The sequence below is a fragment of the Medicago truncatula genome, chromosome 7, assembly GCF_003473485.1.
Source record: "Medicago truncatula cultivar Jemalong A17 chromosome 7, MtrunA17r5.0-ANR, whole genome shotgun sequence".
In the NCBI taxonomy this organism is placed as follows: Eukaryota; Viridiplantae; Streptophyta; class Magnoliopsida; order Fabales; family Fabaceae; genus Medicago; species Medicago truncatula.
The window spans coordinates 54,619,605-54,643,240 of NC_053048.1; the positions used below are offsets into that span (position 1 = coordinate 54,619,605).

General features: G+C 32.5%; 3 protein-coding genes across 3 annotated transcripts; 2 read left to right on the forward strand and 1 right to left on the reverse strand.

Moving 5' to 3' along the window:
* Nucleotides 1-4,559: 4,559 nt before the first annotated feature.
* Nucleotides 4,560-10,139, forward strand: LOC25499682 (E3 ubiquitin protein ligase DRIP2). The gene is made up of 7 exons (XM_013595075.3): nt 4,560-5,008; nt 5,312-5,411; nt 6,082-6,361; nt 6,534-7,036; nt 7,120-7,170; nt 9,200-9,272; nt 9,731-10,139. Exons 1-7 carry the CDS (start codon nt 4,903-4,905, stop codon nt 9,902-9,904), a joined length of 1,287 nt encoding a protein of 428 aa, XP_013450529.1. The 5' UTR covers nt 4,560-4,902; the 3' UTR covers nt 9,905-10,139.
* A 1,760-nt stretch (nt 10,140-11,899) lies between these two features.
* Nucleotides 11,900-14,156, forward strand: LOC25499683 (tRNA(His) guanylyltransferase 1). Its single transcript, XM_013595076.3, has 2 exons — nt 11,900-12,054; nt 12,317-14,156. Exon 2 carries the CDS (start codon nt 12,390-12,392, stop codon nt 13,947-13,949), a length of 1,560 nt encoding a protein of 519 aa, XP_013450530.1. The 5' UTR covers nt 11,900-12,054; nt 12,317-12,389; the 3' UTR covers nt 13,950-14,156.
* Nucleotides 14,157-18,751: 4,595 nt separating this feature from the next.
* On the reverse strand, nt 18,752-20,353 carry LOC25499685 (F-box/FBD/LRR-repeat protein At4g00160). The gene is made up of 3 exons (XM_024771132.2): nt 19,568-20,353; nt 19,274-19,417; nt 18,752-19,193 (listed from the first exon to the last, which is right to left on the reverse strand). Exons 1-3 carry the CDS (start codon nt 20,351-20,353, stop codon nt 18,924-18,926), a joined length of 1,200 nt encoding a protein of 399 aa, XP_024626900.2. The 3' UTR covers nt 18,752-18,923.
* Nucleotides 20,354-23,636: the final 3,283 nt, after the last annotated feature.

Consider the following 23,636-nt stretch of genomic DNA (forward strand, 5'->3'; position numbering starts at 1 on the left):
TTTATGGTTGTTGTTCGAACCCCGGATCTTGATTAGCTAATTGACAGGTTTGATTGGTTCATGCTGTCTATAGCAAGCCGTTAATAACAAAGGAAATAAGCAAAAGGATATTATGGCTCTGTTTGGTAAAAATAGCGGATAACTTTTAGCTGATAAGCTAACTGAAGTATTTGGTAAAAATAGCGGTTCAACTAGCTGATAAATGTAAAATGACATAAAGGGTATTCTTAATTCATAATAAAAATTATATCATTAATTTAAGTATTTGTAATTTTGTAAACTAATTTTTCTTTAAAAAAATACTTTAAATTTATTAATTTAATATATCCTATGTATTATAAATTAAATTAAATTTTATTCACTAAAATTTTATCTTATATTTATTATCATTTAAGTGTTTCCACTTTATAAAGAAAATAACATTTACCTCAAAAAAAAAAAAAAAAGGTAGCACTAATAGAGTAATACTAATAACAGAGAATAAAGAAAATAACACTTACCTCAAAAAAAAAAAAAAGTAACACTAATAGAATAATAGTATTTTGTTTCGTAAAAAAAACGAAGGTATATATTTTTTCAAAAAAAAGGCCAACTGATATATATACAAAAATTGGAATAAAGGGATTATAGTCTTTATTACGTAGCTTATTATAAAAATTATAATGGATAAAAATACAATTTAAATGAAATAATAAGGGTAAAATTGGAAGAAAAAGTGAGAAGCTATAAGCTCAAACGCTACTTGGAATAGCTTCTGAAAAATAGCTTATAAGCTCGTGAAATAAGCTATAAGCTCATGGTGAAAAGTGTTACCAAACAGAGTTTTTTTTATCAGACGAGTTTATAAGCTATAAGCTAAAAGCTAAAATCTCTTTTTTGGGTTTCTCAAACAGACCATGTATGTCTACACAACTACTTGTGCACCAAAAAAAACTACTTGTGCTTCATTATTGAATAATAATCAAGTGATGGTATGAAGTTGTTCTGGGATTGCAAGGGGGATATAATTTTATTTTATTTTATAAGAAGGGCGATTTTGTTTTGGTATCATCTAGTTTCATTTTATCCTTCAAAAAAAAAAAAATTAGTTTCATTTTATGAAATATCTAATAGGTCACACGTCATGGCTGAAAATTTGATTTCTTCTATGCAAAGCTATCAAATTCTATAAAAAGTTACATCATAAATGATTTTGATATTCTATTATCACTTATTGGCAAAAATAAATAAATATATATTATCACTTGATTAAGTTAACTACACTTATCACAGTAAAAAAAAATTAACTACACTAATCGAATATGGAGCTTTTTAATTTTTCTTTTTTGAGTCACACTTGATTGGGAACAAACCTAAATAAAAATATTTGAGCAAATACACAAAACTAAGAAAAAATTAAAGAAAAATAAATAAAATTTCAATATATCAATTGATGTGACTAATTTTATTTAATTTTGTTAGTTTTATATTAGTGTGTTCAAATAATATTTATTTGAAATTATGTCCATGAAATACTTTCTCTCTTTTTTATCGAAAATTGAATCCAGAATTAACAACACTTATATTCTTTTTCGTAAAATCAATATAATTTTTTATTCCATCTCCTTTGGAGGGCAGGCCTAAAGCCCAAGATGTTATGTAAGAATTTTAACGACAACCAGACTTTAGAGTATCGCTCTTCTCACAACATTTTTTGCACATTCCCGACACAAAATACTCATACGTGAGTTAACTCACGCTAAACTATTTTATTGGGAATGAACACAAAATATTATGAGAAGAGTGGTACTCCAAACTTTATACCATGAACATGGGGGTTGACTAATCAAACAACATTACAATGTCATAATACTTTACAATATACCTATTTATTTCAAAATCATTAATCTTTGGATATTTTTTAAAAATTCTCTTATAATTTTTTTTAGGTTTTTAAGTGTCTAATATTTTTTTGTTGTATTTATCAAATATATTAAGACTTAAATATTTTTTTTAAGTGGTCTAATGATAAAAAAATTCACCTTTAAAGTGAATGAATGAGATGCCGACTCAATGGTTGAACAGTTTGTGTTATGCTCACAAGGTTTGAACCAACCCTACATATACTTTTTTTGAAGAAGGTAAAATGATATATATTCACAAAAACCAAGATGCCTCTTTAGCACAAGACGTACGAAAGAGGTCGCTCAAAATACAACGAGTCTGACAGTCAACTGTAAAAACAAAAAACAGGCATTAGTCGATACTCAAACAAAACAACAGGTCCGACCGCCACTGTTGACAACCATAAACAACTTCAACCAACATACATAAGAAAAAACAACCTCAACCAACATCACAAGCTGCCACAAAAACAACTTCCACCACCTACATTCTGCTGCTCGCACACAGCCCACAAACAACAACGTCAAGAATCAACACAACAACCAACAACCTTGAAAAACAACTTATAACTATAATGATTGAAACAACAACCACCACCATCGCCACAACAACAATCTATGTCACCTTAACGAATCCACCTTTGCAACAACAACAACAACCAGCGCAACAACAAAATCCACCTTCACAGCAGCAACACCAACGTTTCACATCGACAAATCATCAGATAACACAGTAGTCAAACCGGATGAGAAGATTCTGATCGAACTCAACCGTTAAAGACCCACCGACACCTCCTCACACCATAAAAAATGTGGCCTACATCACCACCTCACACCACTATCATCTCATCCACATAGACCTGGATCAGAAGGAAACGTCCACCACACAAAAACACCAAACAACCTGTGTTTTTCTAAAAGTCGCAAACTCAATACCCACGAGGAAGAAAACAGCACCGCCGCAACTACAGTACCAAAACCACCACCATCACCTCTTCTTACCACCAAAACCGAGACTTACCTCACCACCGTGACCACCTCGCACCACCATCACTTCCTCCACACAGATCTGGGACATATCGAAACAAAACACGAAACAACGATAAAGGAGGGATAACACCTTCTTCGACATAAAAAATATACAGGAAGATGAACTTATACAATATTTTAAAATAGTCATTGTCTTTGTCAAAAAAATTTCAATTAACTCATTTGTCATGTGACAAAAACATAAAGACCATGATCTAATTGAAGATTTTTTTTACAAAGATAAAGATTAATTTCAAATATGAATTGCATATTTTATGCATTGTTCATACCAACTGAGCTAAGCTCACGAGGACAATTTAAAAATAATTTACAAAAACATGAACCAATTTAATATCTCTTATTTATTTTTTTGACAAGTTCATTCCATGCCCCAAATTCATACATCTTTATAAATGGTTAAATACATAGGATCCGTGTCATTCTTAGTGTAGAACCGATTTCTAGCATTATAGTTTTTTTTTTTTTTTCCCTTTTGGACAGAGCATTATCCTTGTTTTTTTTTTTTTTTTTTAAGGAAGCATTATCCTTGTTTTTTTGATGGGGGAAGCATCATCCTTGTTGTTGGGGTATAATATTTAGGCACACATACAAAACTACATATTATTTAACTTTTTTTTTACATATATCATTTATTTTTAAAAAAATATTTATTATTGAATTTTTTGCTCTTTCTAACTTTTTTTCAAATACCGAATATCACAAATATTGTATCCAAATTTCACATACTAGAATATCACAAATCTTTCTAATTTTCTAGCCGGTCCAAGTTTTTTAGTGAGAGAAATTCCAACTTCTCTCTAAATTTTCTTTCTCATTCGTTCATAGAGGAGGGGTGATTTTAGGTCATTTTTGAACTAGAATCACCCCTCTACATTTTTTTCCCTATTCTTTCAATCTAAATAAGTGGTTTTCACATATATCAAGTTTTTCCTTTTGTGTTTTTTGTGATTTCGTTGTCTAAGTGCGGCGTTGTGTTGTTCGTCGTCTTGTGCGGCGTTTGATTTTGCGTCTTGCCGCGGTGTTTGTATAATTCCTATTGAAAGATCTACATCCGTCAATTACAAATTCAACCAATGATTTGGGCGTCAACGTTGCACATCCGGAAGCATGAGTATTTCGGCGACTTAGGTTTTATCATATTATTTGTAGGCATTTTGCCGTTGTAAGCTATTAACTTGGGTGTTGTGAGTTTGTTTGCAGATTTACCCTTTACGTTTTCAGCGATGTTTATATCTGATATACTCTATCGATTTGAATGAATGTCTCAAAAAAAGAATATCACAAATCTTGTGTCCAAATTATTGTGACTATAAAAAAAATCCGTTTTTTTATTTTTATTTTAATAAATCCGGATTATTATTGGTAATGAATGTACTGCAGTTGTGTAACTTGCGTGCAGTACATAGATGGATAGATGTAGGAGCATATTGAACGCGTGTATATGTCATGAAGTTGCAAAGCAAGTGGTTAAAACCAAAACAGTTTTAACAAGTCATTAAACTTAAATGTCGCGTATCCAGAAAGTCTCTCCATAAAGACAACAGTAACTTTCAATTTTATTTTATTAATTGTTCTGATAATTAATACCACTAATTTTGAATGATTGGTAAGAATGGTGAAAAAACATTGCTTAGAGGGTTGTAACAATTGTCATTTTTGGTGGTGTCTAAGTTCGAATCAACTGAGTCGAGTTCACGAAAATGTTGTTGGGTTGAGTAATTATAAGTAGATAGAGTAAGTAGCGCAGAAAAAGCGTTGTTGGGTTTCTTTGATAGTGAGTGAGTGAGTGAGTCGCGTGCGTTGTTACGCTCGCTCGCTAACTCGCTGTTTCTTGTTGTCGTCTTTGTCTTTCTTCGTGCAACAAAACAACGACATTCGATTCCATAACCGGGTCGGTCTATATCTATCTATCTATCTATCTATCTACGTAGTTTCTTCTAGGATTTGATTCGGTGAGAGAAAGAAGAAGATGGTTGTGAAAGTGAAGAGAGAAAATCTTGAAGCATGCATGACATGTCCTCTTTGTCATAAGCTACTCAAAGATGCTACAACCATATCTCTATGCCTTCATACTTGTAATTCTCTCTCTCTCTCTCTCTCTCTCTCGATCTATCTATCTTCCCAATTTATTCTTCTATCTGATTTCATTTCACTTTATTAATTAATTTACTTCTCCCCCGATTTATATTACCTTTTCAGATTTTCCACGTTCCACACCAACGCTACCCTTTCTTAATTCAATGTTTTTCATTCTTCATCATTTTTATTATCAACAACGTTCAACATTAGCTTTGTTTCTTCAAGTCAACTAACTAACTAACTAACTAACTAATGTGTTGCATTACATTATTGAAATTGAACGTTGAATCATGTTCCAGTTTGTAGGAAGTGTATACATGAGAAACTTTCAGATGAAGAGGTTGATTCCTGTCCGGTATGCAACATTGATCTGGGTATCCTTCCTGTCGAAAAACTCAGGTCAGCTTTTCGATTCCTAATTAATTAAATCATGCATATTATATTATATCATATCAATCTTTGCTTTATTAATGACATTAATCTTACCATCAAATTTAATCACATAAATCTCTTCCATTTATTTATTACACTATCTACCTACTATTTCAGACTATCTGTAGTTAAATTTCATTCCTTTTACTACGATATCTACTTTCTCCACCAATTTTTTTTAGCAAATACTTTCTCATAAATCACTAATTGTGTTGCATGCCATGTAACAGGTTAACTGTTGACTTAACTTAACCATTTGGACTTTTCATTTACCAAAATTGTTTCTTACATGTGCATTTCCTCTGCTTCTGGTATATTTTCATCATGAAATAAATTCAACATTTTCATCATGAAATAAATTCAACATTTTCATCTTCCTCGTCTCATTTTTGGTGACGATTGAAAACTGGTGTTTATGTAGTAGTCAATGTGAAAATCCCACTCAGTGATATCTTCCTCATCTCCAAGCATATTACACCCCCTATTTAGTTCAACCTGTCTTTTAAACTGGAATGACTTATTCTTAAATGATTTCATGCATACATTGTTTTGTAGAACTTAAATATCAGATGTCTGATAAATCTATACAAAGACGCATTCATAATTTTGATCATTTGTGCCTATTAATTACCTTCAGGCCTGATCACAATCTGCAAGATATTAGGACCAAAATATTCCCATGTAAACGACAAAAGGTTAAAGCCGAAGAAGTTGTTCCCTCAACACCCCTGCCACCAAAAAGGAAGGAAAGATCACTTTCATCATTGGTGGTCAGTGCTCCCAAAGTTTCAACACATACCACCTTTACAGGAAAGAGAACAAAAACTGCTACAAGAAAGGCTGCTGCTTTACGTGGATGCAGTTTTATCCCTGAAGAAACCATAAAGAAAGAAGAAACACACAATGAAGATAATCCGGTAAGCTCAGCCTCCACTTCATTGCATATGCCTGCACAAAATGAATGGCAGATGTGGGGTATGGGATACTAGGGCTTACGTTGCATTTTTATTTGTGATTAGGCTTTTGCGTGAACAATTACGAACCTGTTTCATGTGATTATGTGCATGCATGATCATTATGTTGTTGTAGGATTCTTCAATAGCTGAGACTTCTAAGAAGAATAGACCCAACGAAGATACAGACAACAATATAGACCTTACAGAAGGGAAGGCTGATCTCTGGACGCCCTTGAACTGTCTTGTCGAAGCAGCCAATAGAACAAAGTCATCCAGATCAAATTTACAAGGGACCCCTCTTACCAAATTAGAGTCTCCAACTACTCCTCATGGTGGACTAGAGATGTCTGAAATTACAACCAAATCGGAGCCACCTACATCTGTTCAGGGTGAATTACACATGCCTAAAACCAAGAACAAAAGTAATGGACATAAAACAAAGTTTGGAGATGACAAGGGGGGAAACACCATGCCTTCAGGACCAGTGAAGCGAAAAAGGATGCGTCCTTCTAAACAGAAGAGAGCAGCAGCATTTGAGATGTCTGCCTCAGCACAACTCATGTTAGATGCAACAGAGAGCAGGTGCAACAGGAAAAACAATCCTATTTGGTTTACATTAGTTGCTTCAGAAGACCAGTAAGTAACCTTTCTATATGCAATCTCTGTTCATTGTTTTTTTTCTATGGACCCTGAAGCGTTGCATTGACCTTGTTATTCAGGAATGGAGAAGTTTCCTTGCCACAGATCTCGGCTTGCTACTTAAGAATAAAGTAACTTTTTCAACTCACAATGTCTTTCTACTTGTCTTTTTCATTCCCCTCATGTTTTTTTCTTTCTTGAGTATGCAATTTAGCAAGCAACATGGCCTGTGAATCGACACAACGGAATTCCCCACTTTTTAGTTTGTGCCAAAAATTATAAAATGATAAAAAAATGTGATTTTGTGTGCTTATTTATAATTTCATAAAAGAACTTCAAAATCTGTATGGCTAAATAATAACTACTTTAGGTAGGCCAAAATTTAAGTTTCCAAGGAGTAAATAGTAACGGGAAGGTAAAACAAAAATACTGTTTATGCATATGAAAGATATCTTATATAAAAGTTCACCTTTTAAAATAGATGTTGAATGGCAATTAGCGCTAATCTAATTTCGTGAAACGACTTGTAAGTGAAGATAAAGAAAAACATTGATGTTTTGTTAGTTGTTTGTTTATCAACCTTTTTCCCCTCTCTTCAACAATCTCTACTCATCGCATTCATAGCACTTCTACTATAAGAGCTTATGTGGTCTTTTCTCCCATCTAAATTTAGCTTGTGTTTGTTTATTTCATAAGTTTAGATTTTAAACTTCTAGAAGACTTTTAGTTATCTCTAGCATTAGAAGCTGTTAGAAAGCTTCCTTAATTGCAGTGCACGCCTTGCCCCCTTGATTGCAGCAAGTTTGGGTTGCCTTTGTCGCAGCCTTCAATTTATTGTGTTGGGTGTACGGGGTTTTTGTTTGGAGTCTTGCATTTATAAGCAGTTATAAGGAGGGGTAACTCTCACCCCATGAGCTTGCTTTGGGGCTAGACTAAGGCTAAAATGTAAACTATGAGATAATATTAGAGTCTATCCTACTTCTGCTGTTGGACCACCTGCATTTTCCACACTCTAGACCCATTTCCCTGGGCATGAGAAAGGGTGTTGGAAAGCCACCTTAATTGTGATCCTCTCCTAACCACCTTAATTGAAGCAACTTTGGATCTCCTTCATTGTAGCCTTCAACACCTTCATTGTCGTGAGTGTGACGGGGGTGAGTTTAGTCCCACGATGCATAAAGGTATAGGCTAAGTAGTTCTTTTAAGGTTTGGGCAGTCTGACCTTACAATTTGGTTTTGTGGGATTGTGTTAGGCCCTATCCCAGATTTTAAGAGAAGCATGCAAATTACTCCTTACCAGAATTTTGTTTATAGAAGTTGGATAGTTATGTTCCCTTCCTCCTTGAACATATTATGCGTGTTTGCCCATAATTCCGCTATCACAAACAAATAACCACCCTGTATAGCGGATCTCTATGATATAAATGACAGCAGTAATGGTGAAAAACACTCCGATGCATCATTCTAAGAAAGTCCTTTCTTCTGGCAGCCAATGCTGTCAGTTGAAATTCGTTAAAACTAAAATTTGGAACAATTTGCTGACATGGGAGATAGGTACAGAGAATATAAGTTTCTGTCTTTTTTTTCTTCTTCCTCTTATCTTGTTTGGACTCATTTACTCAATGGATATAAACTTTTTAAACACCTTGATTCTATAACATAACTTCAGAGCTTCCTTTCCTTATTGTCTTTAAACTGCCAAACATTTGTGTTCATAATTGTTTACTTCTGGGATTATCTTGAAATGTCTTGGAAGGTTATGCTATCTTTGCCATGTTTGAGCTATTTACTGTTTTTTAATCCTTCAGTTACCTTGAAATATCTGTAGTTCCAATTATTTCAGTTAAGAACTTAAGGATGTTGATGTCGGTAAGGGAAAAATATTTTTCACTTGACATGGATTTGATTGTTAACACTTTTGTCACATACTTGATGAGCACACACCATTTCTCTGATCGGTATTCATTGTCTAAGTCACATTTTTTCCTAAGGAAAACTTATCTGCCATGTTGAATCAAATATATTGCCGTTTCATGCATTTTTCTTTACTTTTTCCTTTCTCAACTAAACCTGTTAAATCTATTCCTCTTTGAATGATAACTAATAAGATTGTGATAATAGTTCATAAGGTGTAATCACTCCTTTCTTATCTCATCACAGGGATGGTACTGTGCCTGTCTCGTATATTCAAAAGTACCTCATGAAGAAACTTAATCTTGCTAGTGAAGCTGAGGTGAGCTCATTCTAATAACTGAACGATTGCTATACTCCCCTATCTCATTTTCCTTCTTTTTTCACCTATGATATCAACCATCTATTTTTTTTTTTGGGGTTGAAGTTCTTAACCACAGTATGTGTTTGGTCCCCGGGGCACTGGTTAACATTTCCCATATAAATATATGGTGTCGTGTATCTGATTGAAATATTTCTACATGAAACAAAGCAACCTGCTACAGATCTTTTGACATTTACCTGATTTTCTTTTGAAATTTTTTGCAGGCCTCATTAGTTGAGCCTTTTTTGTTTTTGGAAAAAAACGTCCTTTTTTTGGCAATTTTTTTTAAAAAAAGTTTAATAACCTCAATAATATTTCATACTTGAATTCGAAATGAAACTAATTATTTAAATTACACATAAACAATAATTTGCTGGTTCATTATTGGTGACATGGTTTGGTGCTATTTTCTATAGGTTGAAATAATGTGCCGGGGTCAATCTGTGCTCCCAACATTGCAACTGCATAACTTAGTAGATCTGTGGTTCTGCACAGCATCAACATCGAAAAAGTTACCGGCATCTGTGGGCTCTTCGGCTAAGGACTTTGTGATGGCTTTATCGTACTGTCGAAAGACCTTACCTCATTGAGCTTGTCCCCTATCCTATCCATATGTGTGGACTCTGTTACTTTACATAGATATACAACTACTTGGGGGAAAAAAACTCAGGTGTTCCTACTTGGGAATTTGTTCAATGTCGTGGATCTTTTTGATTTGTTTTCATAATCTCTAAATGTATACCCTCCAATTTTGTACTATATATATATGCTTTATTTGCTATTTTTTTCTAGGACATGAATACTAAATACTACCAATTGACTAAATGATGTCTTCCCCTTTTTATAGAATCTAAGCGAGACTGATTATTGTATTTGTAGTGGTTGAGGTTGGAGTTCGTACATGGTCTCAGCTATGAATGATAGTATAAGCTGAACCTAATAGTACATGTACAGCATGCATAAAGTGTGATTTCTCTTTACTCTTTAGATACATACAAGCTGAATGCCGATAGGTGATAGCATGGTCACTAACTAAGAAAGACGGGCATGAAAGTTACCAATGCAATAGGATTTGTAGGGTACCCTAACTTCTACTCAGAAAGAGAATTGTTGGATGCCATTAATGTTATTATTGGAGTATTATTTATAAATGGACGTCATTAAAGCGCTAACCATGCAACTCGAGCAAACATGATGTAATACGTTTCCACTAATTAAATATCTTAATATGTAAGTTTAACCAAGGTTTTTAGTTCAAATATGATTAGTTCAAATATGAACTTGAAGAAGCAACAATGTTAAAACTTTTAAGGGGAGTCGATGCTATTTATCGTGATTAGAGTATCTCACGAGTTTTACGAATGTACTTTTTCTTTCTAAAATAACATTAAACCATAAGTTCTTAATATAATTAAAGGTGTTCATTTCAACAATTCAAAAGAAATCATCGTCCCCGCTCAAGTATGTGATAAAATATATCATCCATTTATCTTGAGACTAATGGTAATCCACTTTCATGAGGATATCACATAGATGAAGTGGAGAGAGAATAAGTGAATCACATGGTGCCATGAAAACAAATATGAATTGATGGAAGACTTGGGATAACAAAAGACCTAGATTGGAAGAAAGGCAGAGGGCAAAAATGATTAAAAAAAAGGAGTTGATGTGCCACTCGTGATATTCTCGCTATGCTTAACTTCGCAAGATTAAGCATTATCCAGTTTAAATATAAACTTAAAGAAGCAGCAATGTTAAAAGTTAAAACTCTTAAAAGGAAGTTTGTGGCTGATTTGAATCCTAAGATTCAATTATTTATTATAATACTTTTACAAATGATGCAATTAAAATGTTAGAATATATGATTGGATAATGTTGTAAACTATCTTATACTGTTAATGCCTTTCTATTAAACTCAAATTTTTATAGGTTTACCAGTGGTGATAACAGCCCCAAGCCACATCTTTGGTCTATCATAGCAATATTTTTAGGTGTTTATCATAGCAATATTGCATAGGAAAAAAAAAAGACATTATAATTTGTATTTAAGAATATTTTACATCCAATATATACCATCAAATTTTTTTATGAAATTTTTTAATGTGTAATCTTCATCGAACCAATATTTAAGTATCTATTAACAAAAATCATAAAAAGTTGATATTTGAAAATATTAGTTAAGAAAAATTGAATATCTTATATACCAATATTTGTCTTTATATATTAGTAAACAAATATAGTCAAATTAGATCTAAAAAAAATAAGATTACGTGAATATTGTAAATGGTCAAATTGTGCCACTTAGTTTGAGACGGAAGAAATAGTGTATATTATTCTTAATTTTTTTTTTTGTAAATTATTAGTCGATCGACATAAAAAGACTTAAAAACACTTGAATGAGATGATAAAAGATCTTTCAACTTAACCATAGATTAAATCATAAAAATAGAAAAGAATTAGATTGTTCGACTAAAAATTTGTAATTCGTCTTTTGTAAGTAAATACCCAAAAGAAAAGATGAATTGTTGTATAAATAAAAGAAAACCTATTTTCATAATTTTTTAATTTTTTTTTTTATAATTTTTTAAATTTGTTTTAAAAACTAAAATAAGTGAGTATGAATGGAGACCCATTTGACGAGCGGTTCCTTGACCTCGTCCGCTGTTGACGCCGCCGTCGTCCCTCACTCACATCAGAAATTCATCCTCTCTCCGCCGTGCCTTTCATCGTCCTATTAAAGGTCAGTAAGATTTCATCTCTTTTGTGCGGATATTTATTTCATTTCTCACATTAGATATCGAAAAAACACCACTTTGGAATGAAAATTTATGTTTTTTTTTTACAATAACAAGTTAGTAATGGATTAAGATAAATTATTTATTATTACAACCACTATTACTATTTTATAATGTTAGATTGTTATGCTACTCATAAGTGATATTTGAAGTGAAATGAGTGGATTGTATTGAAATTTTGATTCTATTGTAAATGAACTGATGCAGGGCTTTTATTATTTCGCAACAAGACAAACCCACCAACTGTATGATACTTTTTTTGTGAGAAGAACAAATAAACATGGCAAACAGCAAATACGAGTATGTCAAGTGTTTTGAACTCGAGGACGAGGTTATGTTTCCCAATTTCATCCTTGTTTCCATAACCGCTTCTAAACTTCACAAACCTTATCATGTAAATGCTTTGAATTTGATGAACTCTTGTGCCGTTGCGGTGCTTGAAGAGTATGCAGATATAGTTCTCGCATACGGGTTCAGTGATGAGTATACCTTTGTTTTTAAGAAGACCACCAAGTTCTATGAAAGACGTGCTAGCAAAGTATTATCCATTGTTTCTTCTTTTTTCTCATCTGTCTTTGTTAGAAAATGGCATGAATTCTTCCCGCAGATGGAACTACATTCACCTCCTTCTTTCCATGGGAAAGTCATACCTTGTGCAGCTATAGATGCCCTTCAAGCATATCTTTCGTGGAGGCAAAATATCTGTCATTTGAAGAATCAATATGATCAATGCTTTTGGCGACTTGTTGAACACGGAATGAATGAGAAGGAAGCGAAGGATTTTATCGATGGTGCTAAGAAGCGTGACTTAAATGATATTTTATTTGATGAGTTTAATGTCAATTACAATACATTGGATCCAATGTTACGACAAGGCTCATGTGTTTTGAAGACAATGGTAGGAGATGTCGTGAAGTACACTGAAGATGGTGCTCCGGTTGAAAGAAAAAGGAGAAAGATAAACACAGTGCACTACAAGAAAATAGCAAGCACAAGATTTTGGAACGAACAAACTATTCTTTTGAAGGAGCTTGGTGTTTTTGCGGAGGAGATTAACAATGTAAAGCCGGAGTATGTGAGGTCCTTTGAGTTTGATAGCAAGTTGATGCCGTCTACATGGGTTGTAGTTCGGATAGATGGATGCCACTTCCATAGATTTTCTGAGATACATGAATTTGTGAAGCCAAATGACGACAGAGCTCTTAATTTGATGAATTCATGTGCGGTGGCTGTCTTAGAAGAATTTAGGCAGGATATAGTATTTGCTTATGGGGTTAGCGACGAGTACAGTTTCATTCTTAAGAAGTCCACTGATCTTTATCAAAGGAGAGCTAGTAAAATCATTTCAGCAATTGTGTCCTTCTTCACTTCAACTTACGTGATGAGATGGAACAATTTCTTCCCTCAAACTGAGTTAAATTATTCTCCTTCTTTTGATGCACGAGCAGTGTGCTATCCATCTGCTGAGATTGTACGAGACTATCTTTCGTGGAGGCAAGTGGATTGCCACATAAACAATCAATATAACACTTGTTTCTGGAAGCTTGTTGCATCTGGTAAAAGCAAACGGGAAGCTCAACGTAGTTTAAAGGGTGCTCAACTGCAAAAGAAAATTGAGGAATTGGCTATTGACTACAATAAATTGCCTGTGATGTTCCGACAAGGATCCTCAGTATTTCGGGATAGAATAGACAATGTTCTCATCCATCAGGAGAATGGAGAGTCTTCTGAAAGTTACGGAAAAGTCGCTGTAGCACATATTGACATAATTGGATCAGCCTTTTGGCTGGAACACCCGGGCATCCTTGATGAAAAGCTACATGTGTGGAAGAAATGTTGAGTCTGATAATTAAAACTTCATTACTTTATTTTTGTGCTTCTAATTTTATTTTATTTTAGTTTGGTTTAACATTCTTGAATTCATATATGTTCTTTTTTTTATTTAAGATAATGAAATTGGTAAGTACCACATAGGTTTTATTATTTGTGAGTGGAAATACTTGCAAGCAAGCTTTAGATCCCTTTACTTTCCCCTTCTTATGTGGTAGTATGGTTGCACCATTACAACTTATAAACCTGGCAAAGCAGTCATACTTGAAATGATAATAATCTGTAATCTATCATCAACTAGTATGAATTTATGAATTAAAATAGAAAGGAGCATATATGAATAATCTGTCTATTTATATAATATATTAAACTTGAAGCATGAACTGTGAAAATGTCATGTAAGCTACTTGATAGATACACTCTCCAACCCCCATTTAAACTCAAATTCTATGGTTACTTCTTGTCACATAATTTTAGTGATATTTTCAACCTCTTCTTTAGTCCTTTCTTTTTCCTTTGGTGTCCTTTGTTTCATCTCAAGTTGAAATTGGTATTTAGTGGATGGAATCAGCACCTTTTCATGGAGTGTTGTTCCATCTTCCAACATATGTTTTTACGTACGCATCTGTCAATGATCGAATGTTCAACCAAATTATTAAGATACCTAATTATCCATCAGCGGTGTCACACTTTGTTGTGACTGGATAAATTATAACGGATAATTAGGTTATGGTGTTGTATTAGAGTATATACTCTGAAAAATTCTTCATGTTTGATTCTTTTGTTGATCACCCTTATGGATCAAATGGATATATTTTACATGAGGAGGCTGGTTAAACCAAGTTTCTACCCAGTAGTTGGGTAGTTACTTTATGCTAAAAATGTACTCGTAATAAGTGTACGAGTGTGACTCTTAGTATGGATTTTATTTAAGGAGATTACATGTTGTTGTTAAGATAATTATGTTGTCTAATTTTATATGAACTGGAGGAGCTTTTGTATATTTCAAAAAGTGCTTGCAAGAGCTGAATATCCAGATTGACATGTGAAGGACTGAACATGGCAGGTATGTTCATTTCCGATTCTTTACGATGCTCGTTTGAACATTAGAGGTAGTCAATTCTTCATTCATTAAGAGGTAAGCTACAATGCTAGCTTAATAGAGGGATATTTATGTTCTTTAGTGTATTCAATTTGATTATTATGTGGGGGGTTCTCTGAATCAATTATGATGGTATATTACCATGGTGGTTAGATGAACTTCCCCACATGATATATGCACAAGAAGTAAGACAGTTCCTTATATGCACAAGTAAGAAGTAAGACAGTTCCTATCACACTGTTATAAATGATGACTGTCATGTTTCTCTCTTTACCTGTAACCAAGGAAAGTTGAAAGTTTTAGTCAACTCAGAAGTGAATTCAGTTTTTTGATCAAACAACAACTATACATTATTTTCCAAGTTCTGTGTGTGCTACACGGAAATATAAGTCGTCCTCCATTTGAGAATTGTTGTATGTCAACTTGATTCCCAGTCCAGGACATACAACCAATGTCAGGATCATAAGAATATGCAACACACAACAGCAATTCTCAAGACAGTGACTTCTGCATGTTTCTGATGAAAGTGTGAGAGACGACCGATCTGCAAAATCAGGAACTTTGACCATCCACTGCAGTTTGTAAAAACCATCAGCTTTACTGTCTACATTTATATTTTGATTTCTGTATCTTTCACACTGCTGCAGAGGTGTCCTCCTAACACACCCACCAGTCCATTTTTGTCTATTCCATTTCTCTTTGTTCCTTGGTTCAAACCCTTTCAAATAGCTACATATTAGTGAGTTTTTTTTGGTGTCATATATTAGTGAGCTTTGTGAATTACAACAGCTTGCAAAAGTTTCATAAACATCACATTCCATTTGAGAACTATTCCACGTTACTTTCCATTCTTTCTTCTTTTCACCCCACCATTTCTCTTCAAAATTTCCTTCTGATTATGAGACCAACTGTATTCACCGTTGTTTGTTACAAAGAATGAAACGTTTCTTTCTCCATTATCACCAACATGTATACCATTGAGATATCAAGTTTTCATATATGGAAGCCCTTTAAAAATCTCACCATATAGTTTTTCCTGTTCTGCATTCAAGTAGTACAAGGCTCTCTGAACCTAAAAGTTTGGAACTCGAATTGGTTGCAATATTCGGCGCTTTTGATGACTAAATCACCTCTTCCTTTCCATTCAGTACCACAAGATCATTGAGTGGTTGGTCTTTGTTAGGAACCCATGTGATTGTGAATTCAGCTTAGAGTTTCAGGGTCCTTGATAAACTGAGTTGATGTAATAGTGTCTCTGGCGACACTGACATCTAAAAATTAAATAAAGCATAGCGTAATCAAAATGAAGAAGAGGTTTCTGTAGTCGATGGAACCCATCCTAAGGTCATTGCTTCTTGTTATCATAAACAGTGAGTTATAGTTTTCATAAGTGACTTTACATGTAATCAACAACACGGTTTGATGTGTGACTTTGCATGTGCGCATTGGAATTTTCATGTTGTATGGTTCATTATCATTGAGAGATAGACATCTTTTATTCAATGTTGTTTCATGATTTCATCTTGTAGCTTACTAAAGGAACCTCCACTTGTGTTACGTGTATGTGAGTTTCCTATGACTATTGTCATTTTGTCTATCTTCAAAAAAAAAAAAAATCTTATTCATTATATTATTTTATTTAAAACGACTTTCATTATTATTGGTATTATGTACAATCTAAACCAATAATAATGTTAGAATGAAGGATAACCAAAACTTACACATCACTTGGTTTTGTCTGTCTAACAAAAAAAAAAAACCAAGTGATGGACAATGAAACAGAAGTTTTATATTCACTATGAATACTCTATTTAAGTGTCCTCACGAGTAATTGAAGTGTCTATAGAAGAATTTAGTTAAAATAAATTGAAGACTTAAAAATCAATTGAAAGTTTTGCTACTTAAATCTAAAAATAGTTCTGCCATAAGAGTTAAAGGTGTTTTTTTTAAGCAAATGATACTTGTTACAAACAGATATTTTATTGTAAAAACACAAGCAGATAGTTTTATTATATATGAAAACTATTTCCTTTTTAAAATGCATTAAACCATGTTTTACTTTGAAACCGATGGAAAATATGAAATTGCAAATGATAGTTTTTTTTAACGACCAAATATACAAGCCACAGCGGCTTTTCAACAAAAAGTTACAAAACCCCTTCAAATGAAAAGGTTACAGAACCATTGCAAATGCAGGGTGATAGCACTACAGAAATGCAGCTAACACTCCAACCTAAGATCCACACAGGCTAAAACAAAACTAAACCACTAACAGCCTAAAAACATAAACTGCGAGAACGGGCAGAAACAGAAAACAAAATCTGCTACCCGTAGAACAGAACCAAGCAGCAACAAAACACTAGACAGAAACAACCAAACAACCAACCAAACCAATGAACACATCATAACTGTCCCAACAGACTCCAATCAGCAAAATCGACTGCCCTAACATAAAGAGGTAAACCCTAAGACGGTTGTTTCATTCAACTGGAAAAGTTTAGTGTGAAAACTAATGAACTCTAGGAAAATAAAGACTGATTGGAAAGCCTAGTAATATAGTAGAAAATCACGGGATTATGTTTTAAAACGCTTAAGAAAGATCTAGATATTAATGAGTTTGAGAGAAATATGGTATATAATAGAATACTATGGTGTTGTTTGATACATGTAGTTGACCTCACTTAATGGGATAAGACTTGGTGGTTGTTGTTGTAACACTGTCTCATACGTATATGTGTTCTTCTCTTGCCACTTTAAGCACTATTATTAGTCACACAAAAATAGTATGCTATAAATATTTGCAATAGCAAAGTGCAGACCAAATGCACACCAGTATGTGATGAATTGATAAGTATACAAAACAGAATGCAACAATTAACAGGAATGACAAAGAAATAAAATACCAAACCAGCATTCAATCACTAATTTCAATAGCAAACTGCAAACCAAATCCCACTTTAGTAGCATACCCTACCTTGTAGCATAGGCCTTCATACAAAGAGATTTAGAGATGATATAACTCGGTCAGTCGCTAAAAAATACTTCCTCCGTCCCAAATTGTAAGACGTTTTGGCCATTTCACACGTATTAAGAAATGTAATTAATATTGCGTGGGGAAGAGAAATTATGAGTTGTTTTACAAAATTATCCCTAATAAATGGTATGGAAAAGATAAATGAAATAATTGAAAGAAGAGAGAGTAATTAATAGTTAAGGATATAATAGGAAAAGTAACATAAATATTTCATTGGTATTGTAAAACGACATATAATTTAGGACACATTTTTTTTCTAAAGCGACATACAATTTGGGACGGAGGGAGTAGCATATAACACAGAGGAAACAAAACCAAGAACTAAGTCAAACATCTCTCTAGTAACTCAAAAATTCATCATAAGCAACTAAATAATATTGCAAGCACATTTTGAATAGAACTGACCCAAAGCTCAATTATATATATAGAATTTATACTTGTTTTTCAGATTTTCAAGTGAATCAATAACTAAGATCATCACACTATCTGTTTTCAATTAAAAGCATGCTGGAGTTCTACTATTTTAGTCTATGTAGTTGCAAATTTTGATATCCATTACTCCTTCCCACAAGTCTACAACAGGACTACCAAAAAAATGACAGACATGGATATAATCCAAGTAAAAAAAATCATCAATAAGAAAGGAAATGAAAAAGTTGAGAGGGTTCTGCATGAATTAATAAAGTGAAAGTCAATGTATAGTTGAAAATCTAAATGACATAGAGGTCAAAACGAAAGAGAGGCTATGCCTTTGAAACTAAAAGTCTTACAATTGCATATGAAGAATCTAATAGAAAAAGTAGACATATAAGAACTATTGCAACTATGCCCTAACTTTCATCCATAAATTAGAGTTTACATGTTGATGAGGCCCTTGTCCATGAGGCTGATTTCCTTGACAATTGGTACTTGACATTTATATCTACAGAAGAGGCAATCTTGATTGACATGGTGTTCAATACTTTTGAATTCTGCATAATATATTTGGCAAATTGAAGTTCACATTCCGTGCATTTAAAACCTTTAAGCAAGCATGTTCTCAGCTGTGTTGAAAGACATTCCGGAGTAATTGCTGGATCCATCCAATTATCAACAACTTCCTCTTCACTCCTAAATCCCTGTCAACAATTCAATTTTTTAATATAAAATAGGTGCAAAATAATTGAGGTAAAAAGAAAACGCTAGGCATCAACAAAACCTCATGAATGATAATATTTTGAAGTTTAGGACAACTTTTCAGCGTTTCTAGCAACATCTTCCACTTCTCACGTTGATGATTATGAAGAATAAGCTCCATGTAAGTTAGATTGGGAAACTTTAGGTAATTGAGGTAACGTGTTTCCTATTGTGATACAAAAGTTAGAAATCAACCCCAATTTAAAACTATATATACACACACGCGCGCGTAGGAAAATTATCAGTGGAAAAACATAAACTCTAATTCACAACATCAAACAAAGTAAATTAAAATTCACAATCATAATATTCTTACAACTTCTGCACGTAGAACCTGAGCCTCTTCCTTGCAAAACAAAGTGAGCAAAAACGTCAACAAAAAAGGCGATTTAGTGATGTCTGCTTTGATCAACTTTGGTAAACTTCGAAACTTTTCCCTTACAACAAACATTTCTTGTGAAACAAGCCACTCTATATTACTTACACGTATATATTCTGCTTGCAATTCCTCTAAAATGAGACATCCTGATAAAAGCTGTACAAAATATTCAATACTTTCGAAAAGTATATAAGACATATGGAGAGTTTTGAGGAAAGGAAAATCCACAGCCACAGCCACATGAGAAAGGTCATTCACTTTTAGCCCTTTCAAATGAAGAACAATAAGGGTTCTACAACTAAAAATGCTACGAGGTAATTTCAAGATAATCCTGCTGGACATTTGGAGATTCGTGCAGGACATTTCGAGATTGAGGTTTTGGATTTGCCGTTGAGCAGCGGCGTAAACAAATCTATTGATATCGTGTAGCTGGAAGCTAGACTCTTTTGAACATTTGAGGTGGAATGATTGGAGGGGTAGTGTCATTTGTCGCGAGAGAAAGGCAGACAAGACAAAGTGGCGAAATGAGATAAAGTCTTGGAAGGTTTGGTCGTCGAAGTGAAAATTAAGAACTGAGAGCCATAGTGGGTTCCATCTCTTTGAGAGGATGCTTGTAGCTGCGCTGAGTTTGGTTGGGAGAAAAGATAGAATGTGACATATAATATGGTCTGGAAAGGAGCTGATCCTATCTTCTGTCGGAATTGATCGTTGTTCAAAAGACATTTAGTGTTTGAGAGTGGAGAATGAATGAATATGTGCTAAATCAAATACGAGACAAGGTAAATATGACAGAATAGACACAAAATCAATATGAGAGAAATAAGTTAAGCCCCTAATTGGTTCATGATTCTATATATAGTGCTAAATTATAATGCAAAATATTTTTGACAAAAATATATTTTTAAATTTAAAAAAGGAACAAATCCTAAAAATATTCTAAATAAAAATATAAATTATAAATCTTAATGATATCTTGCTCTCTTATTTTACATCTAAAAAAAAAATATTCAATGAAATATATTTTGACATAATCAAATATACTATATATATAACTCTTCAAAACTTTTATTCACGGTTCTACACATAGAGCTAAATTGTAATAGAATTTTTTTTTCTAAATCATATGTTTAAAAAATGAAAAAATCCTAAATATATTCTAAACAAAAATATAAGTTATATATTTTAATGATATCTTATTTTAAATCTAAAATCCTTAAAAAAAATATAGACATTTTATATTGAGCTAAATTGTGAATCCAATTTGATCTGAATTTTTATATGGAGAAGACTCTTCAAAACTTTTATTTACGACTCATATTTAGAGATAAATTATAATGCAAAACATATTTCTAAAACAAATCCTAAAAATATTTTAAGCAGAAATATAAATTATAAATCCTAATGATATCTTACTTTTAACTTGAAATATATTTAACTTTAAAAATTCACTAAAAAAGGAACAAATGCTTAAAAAAAATTGGCATGTAGCCTAGCGGCTAAAATTATTCTATACATAAATATAAATGAACTAGTGATAAAACTATTTTAAACAAATATAAATTTTAAATCTTAATTGTGTCTTATTTTAAATTCAAAATATATTTAAATCTAAATTTTTTAAAAAAATATTTAACATTTTATTCTCAACATTCATTTTGAATAGTTTTTTATTTTTTTTATTTATTTTTTTTATATATATTTTGAATAACTTTTGTGCATCATGTTTGAGATAAACTTTTATATGGAGAAGAATCTACTAAAAATTTATTCATGACTCTAAATATAGAGCTAAATTATAATACAAAACCTACTTCTAAATCATATATTTAAAATAGGAACAAATTCTAACGATATCGTAGATTTTTTTTTTTGTGGTGGCCGGAGTTTGAACCCTGGACCTTGCATATATTATGTAATGTCCCTACCAACTGAGCTAAACTCACCGGGGCACGATATCGTAGACATAAAAGCTTTCAATATATATATATATATTTGAGTCAAATCCATTGACACCATATATCAAACTTACTATATTATTATCTTTTGTACATTCAATTTGAGCTAAACTTTTATATGGAGAAAACTCTTCTAAACCTTCCCTAAAAAAAATTCTTTAATCTTTTATTTATAGAGTTTCTTTTTAAGGAAAACTAATTATAGAGTTAAATTTTTATATAAAATCTCCTAAAAAAAAAATTATATAACACATATTTCTATATCATATATTTACAAAAGAAACAAATTCTAAAAATATTCTACGCAGAAATATATTTCAAAATCCTATAATGATATATGGTATCCTATTTTATATCTAAATATATAATGAAAGAAATCTTTTAAATTTAAGAAAACACTCGACAAAGATTAGACAGTTTTTTCTCAACACTCCTCTTTGACCGAATATATTTTGTGAATTTTATTTGAGTTAAATTTTTATATGGAGAAAAATCTTCTAAACTTAAGAAAACACTGTAAGAAATAACCAAACCATAAGAAAACCCCAAAACCAAAATTGGCAGCAAGTAGCAAGCTTGTCCCAATAGACGTAGATCATCAAAATCGAGTACTTCAACATCAAAAGGGAAACCCTATGACAGTCGCTCATTCACCAAAAGTATAGTGTGAAAACTAATGAATCCTATTGGAAAATAAAGACTTATTATATGAAAACTAATGAACCCTATTGAAAATTCCAGTCACATGGTAGAAAATCATGGAGTTATATGTTTTAAGACGCTTTAAAAAATCTAGAAATTAATGAGTTAGCAAGAAATATTATATGATAAAATATTATGGCATCGTTTGATATGTAGCGGACTCAAGTTAATGGAATAAGCATTCTCTTAGACTCATAGACGAAATCCAAACCAGTATGCAATGAATCGGTAAGTATACAAAACAGAATATAACAATTAACAGGAACAGCAAACAAACAAAATACCAAACCAGCATTTAATCACTAATTTCAATAACAAACTGCAAACCAAATCCCACTCTAGTAGCATACCCTACCTTGTAGCATAGGCCTTCATACAACGAGATTAAGAGATATATAGTGAGTGTTTGGATTAGATTTTAAGACACAAATACTACGTCCCAATGCAATTTCAATGTGGAAACTATGAAGCTACAAATACAAGCTTTTGCTTTGATGTGAATTTTTAACGTGATTTTTCCTGAAGTGCCGCATAACCAAACAAGCCAATAATTCGGTCAGTTGCTAAAAGAAATAGCATATCACACAGAGGAAACAAAACCAAGAACTAAGTCAAACATCTCTCTAGTAACTCAAAAATTCATCATAAGCAACTACATAATATTGCAAGCACATTTTGAATAGAACTAACCCAAAGCTCAATTATACAGAGAATTTATCAAACAAAAATTCAATAAATGAGGTTATAAATCACAAGTAAAATATCCGAGCAAAGCTTAGTTCATCTGTCTTTACTTTTCCTTAATGATGTTAATAGAAGAGTTTAACAACTTAAATGATTTTCATTGTTACCTTATATTCAAATAAGAATAATCGAGATGAGGATGCTGCATTAGATGTGTAATAAAACTAGATAAGATATGATTAAGGTATTGGTGAATGGCAGACAAAACTCATTTGAAATAAAATATCAAGTTTCAATTCGTGAAAGGCATTCGTGCATTTAAGTTTCAATTTGATGAGCTTTAGTATACAAAAGATCATGTTTAAGTTTCTCACAATATCTCAGATTTTTTTATTTTTTATTTTTTTAACAAAGGAAAATTGTATCAAAGGTATTCTTGAATGGGAGGCAAAACTCGTTTGATATAAAAGAAGAAAACAAAGTACATCCAAGAATTAAAATGGTTGATTAATAATCTATATCTATACTAAATAGGGATGTAGACCTTACCAAAAAAAAAAATAGGGATGAAGAACGGTCGGATACATATCAACAAAAATCCACCAAAAGAATATGAAAATGGCAAATTCTATTATTCATAATAATACAATTAAATAATCAAATTA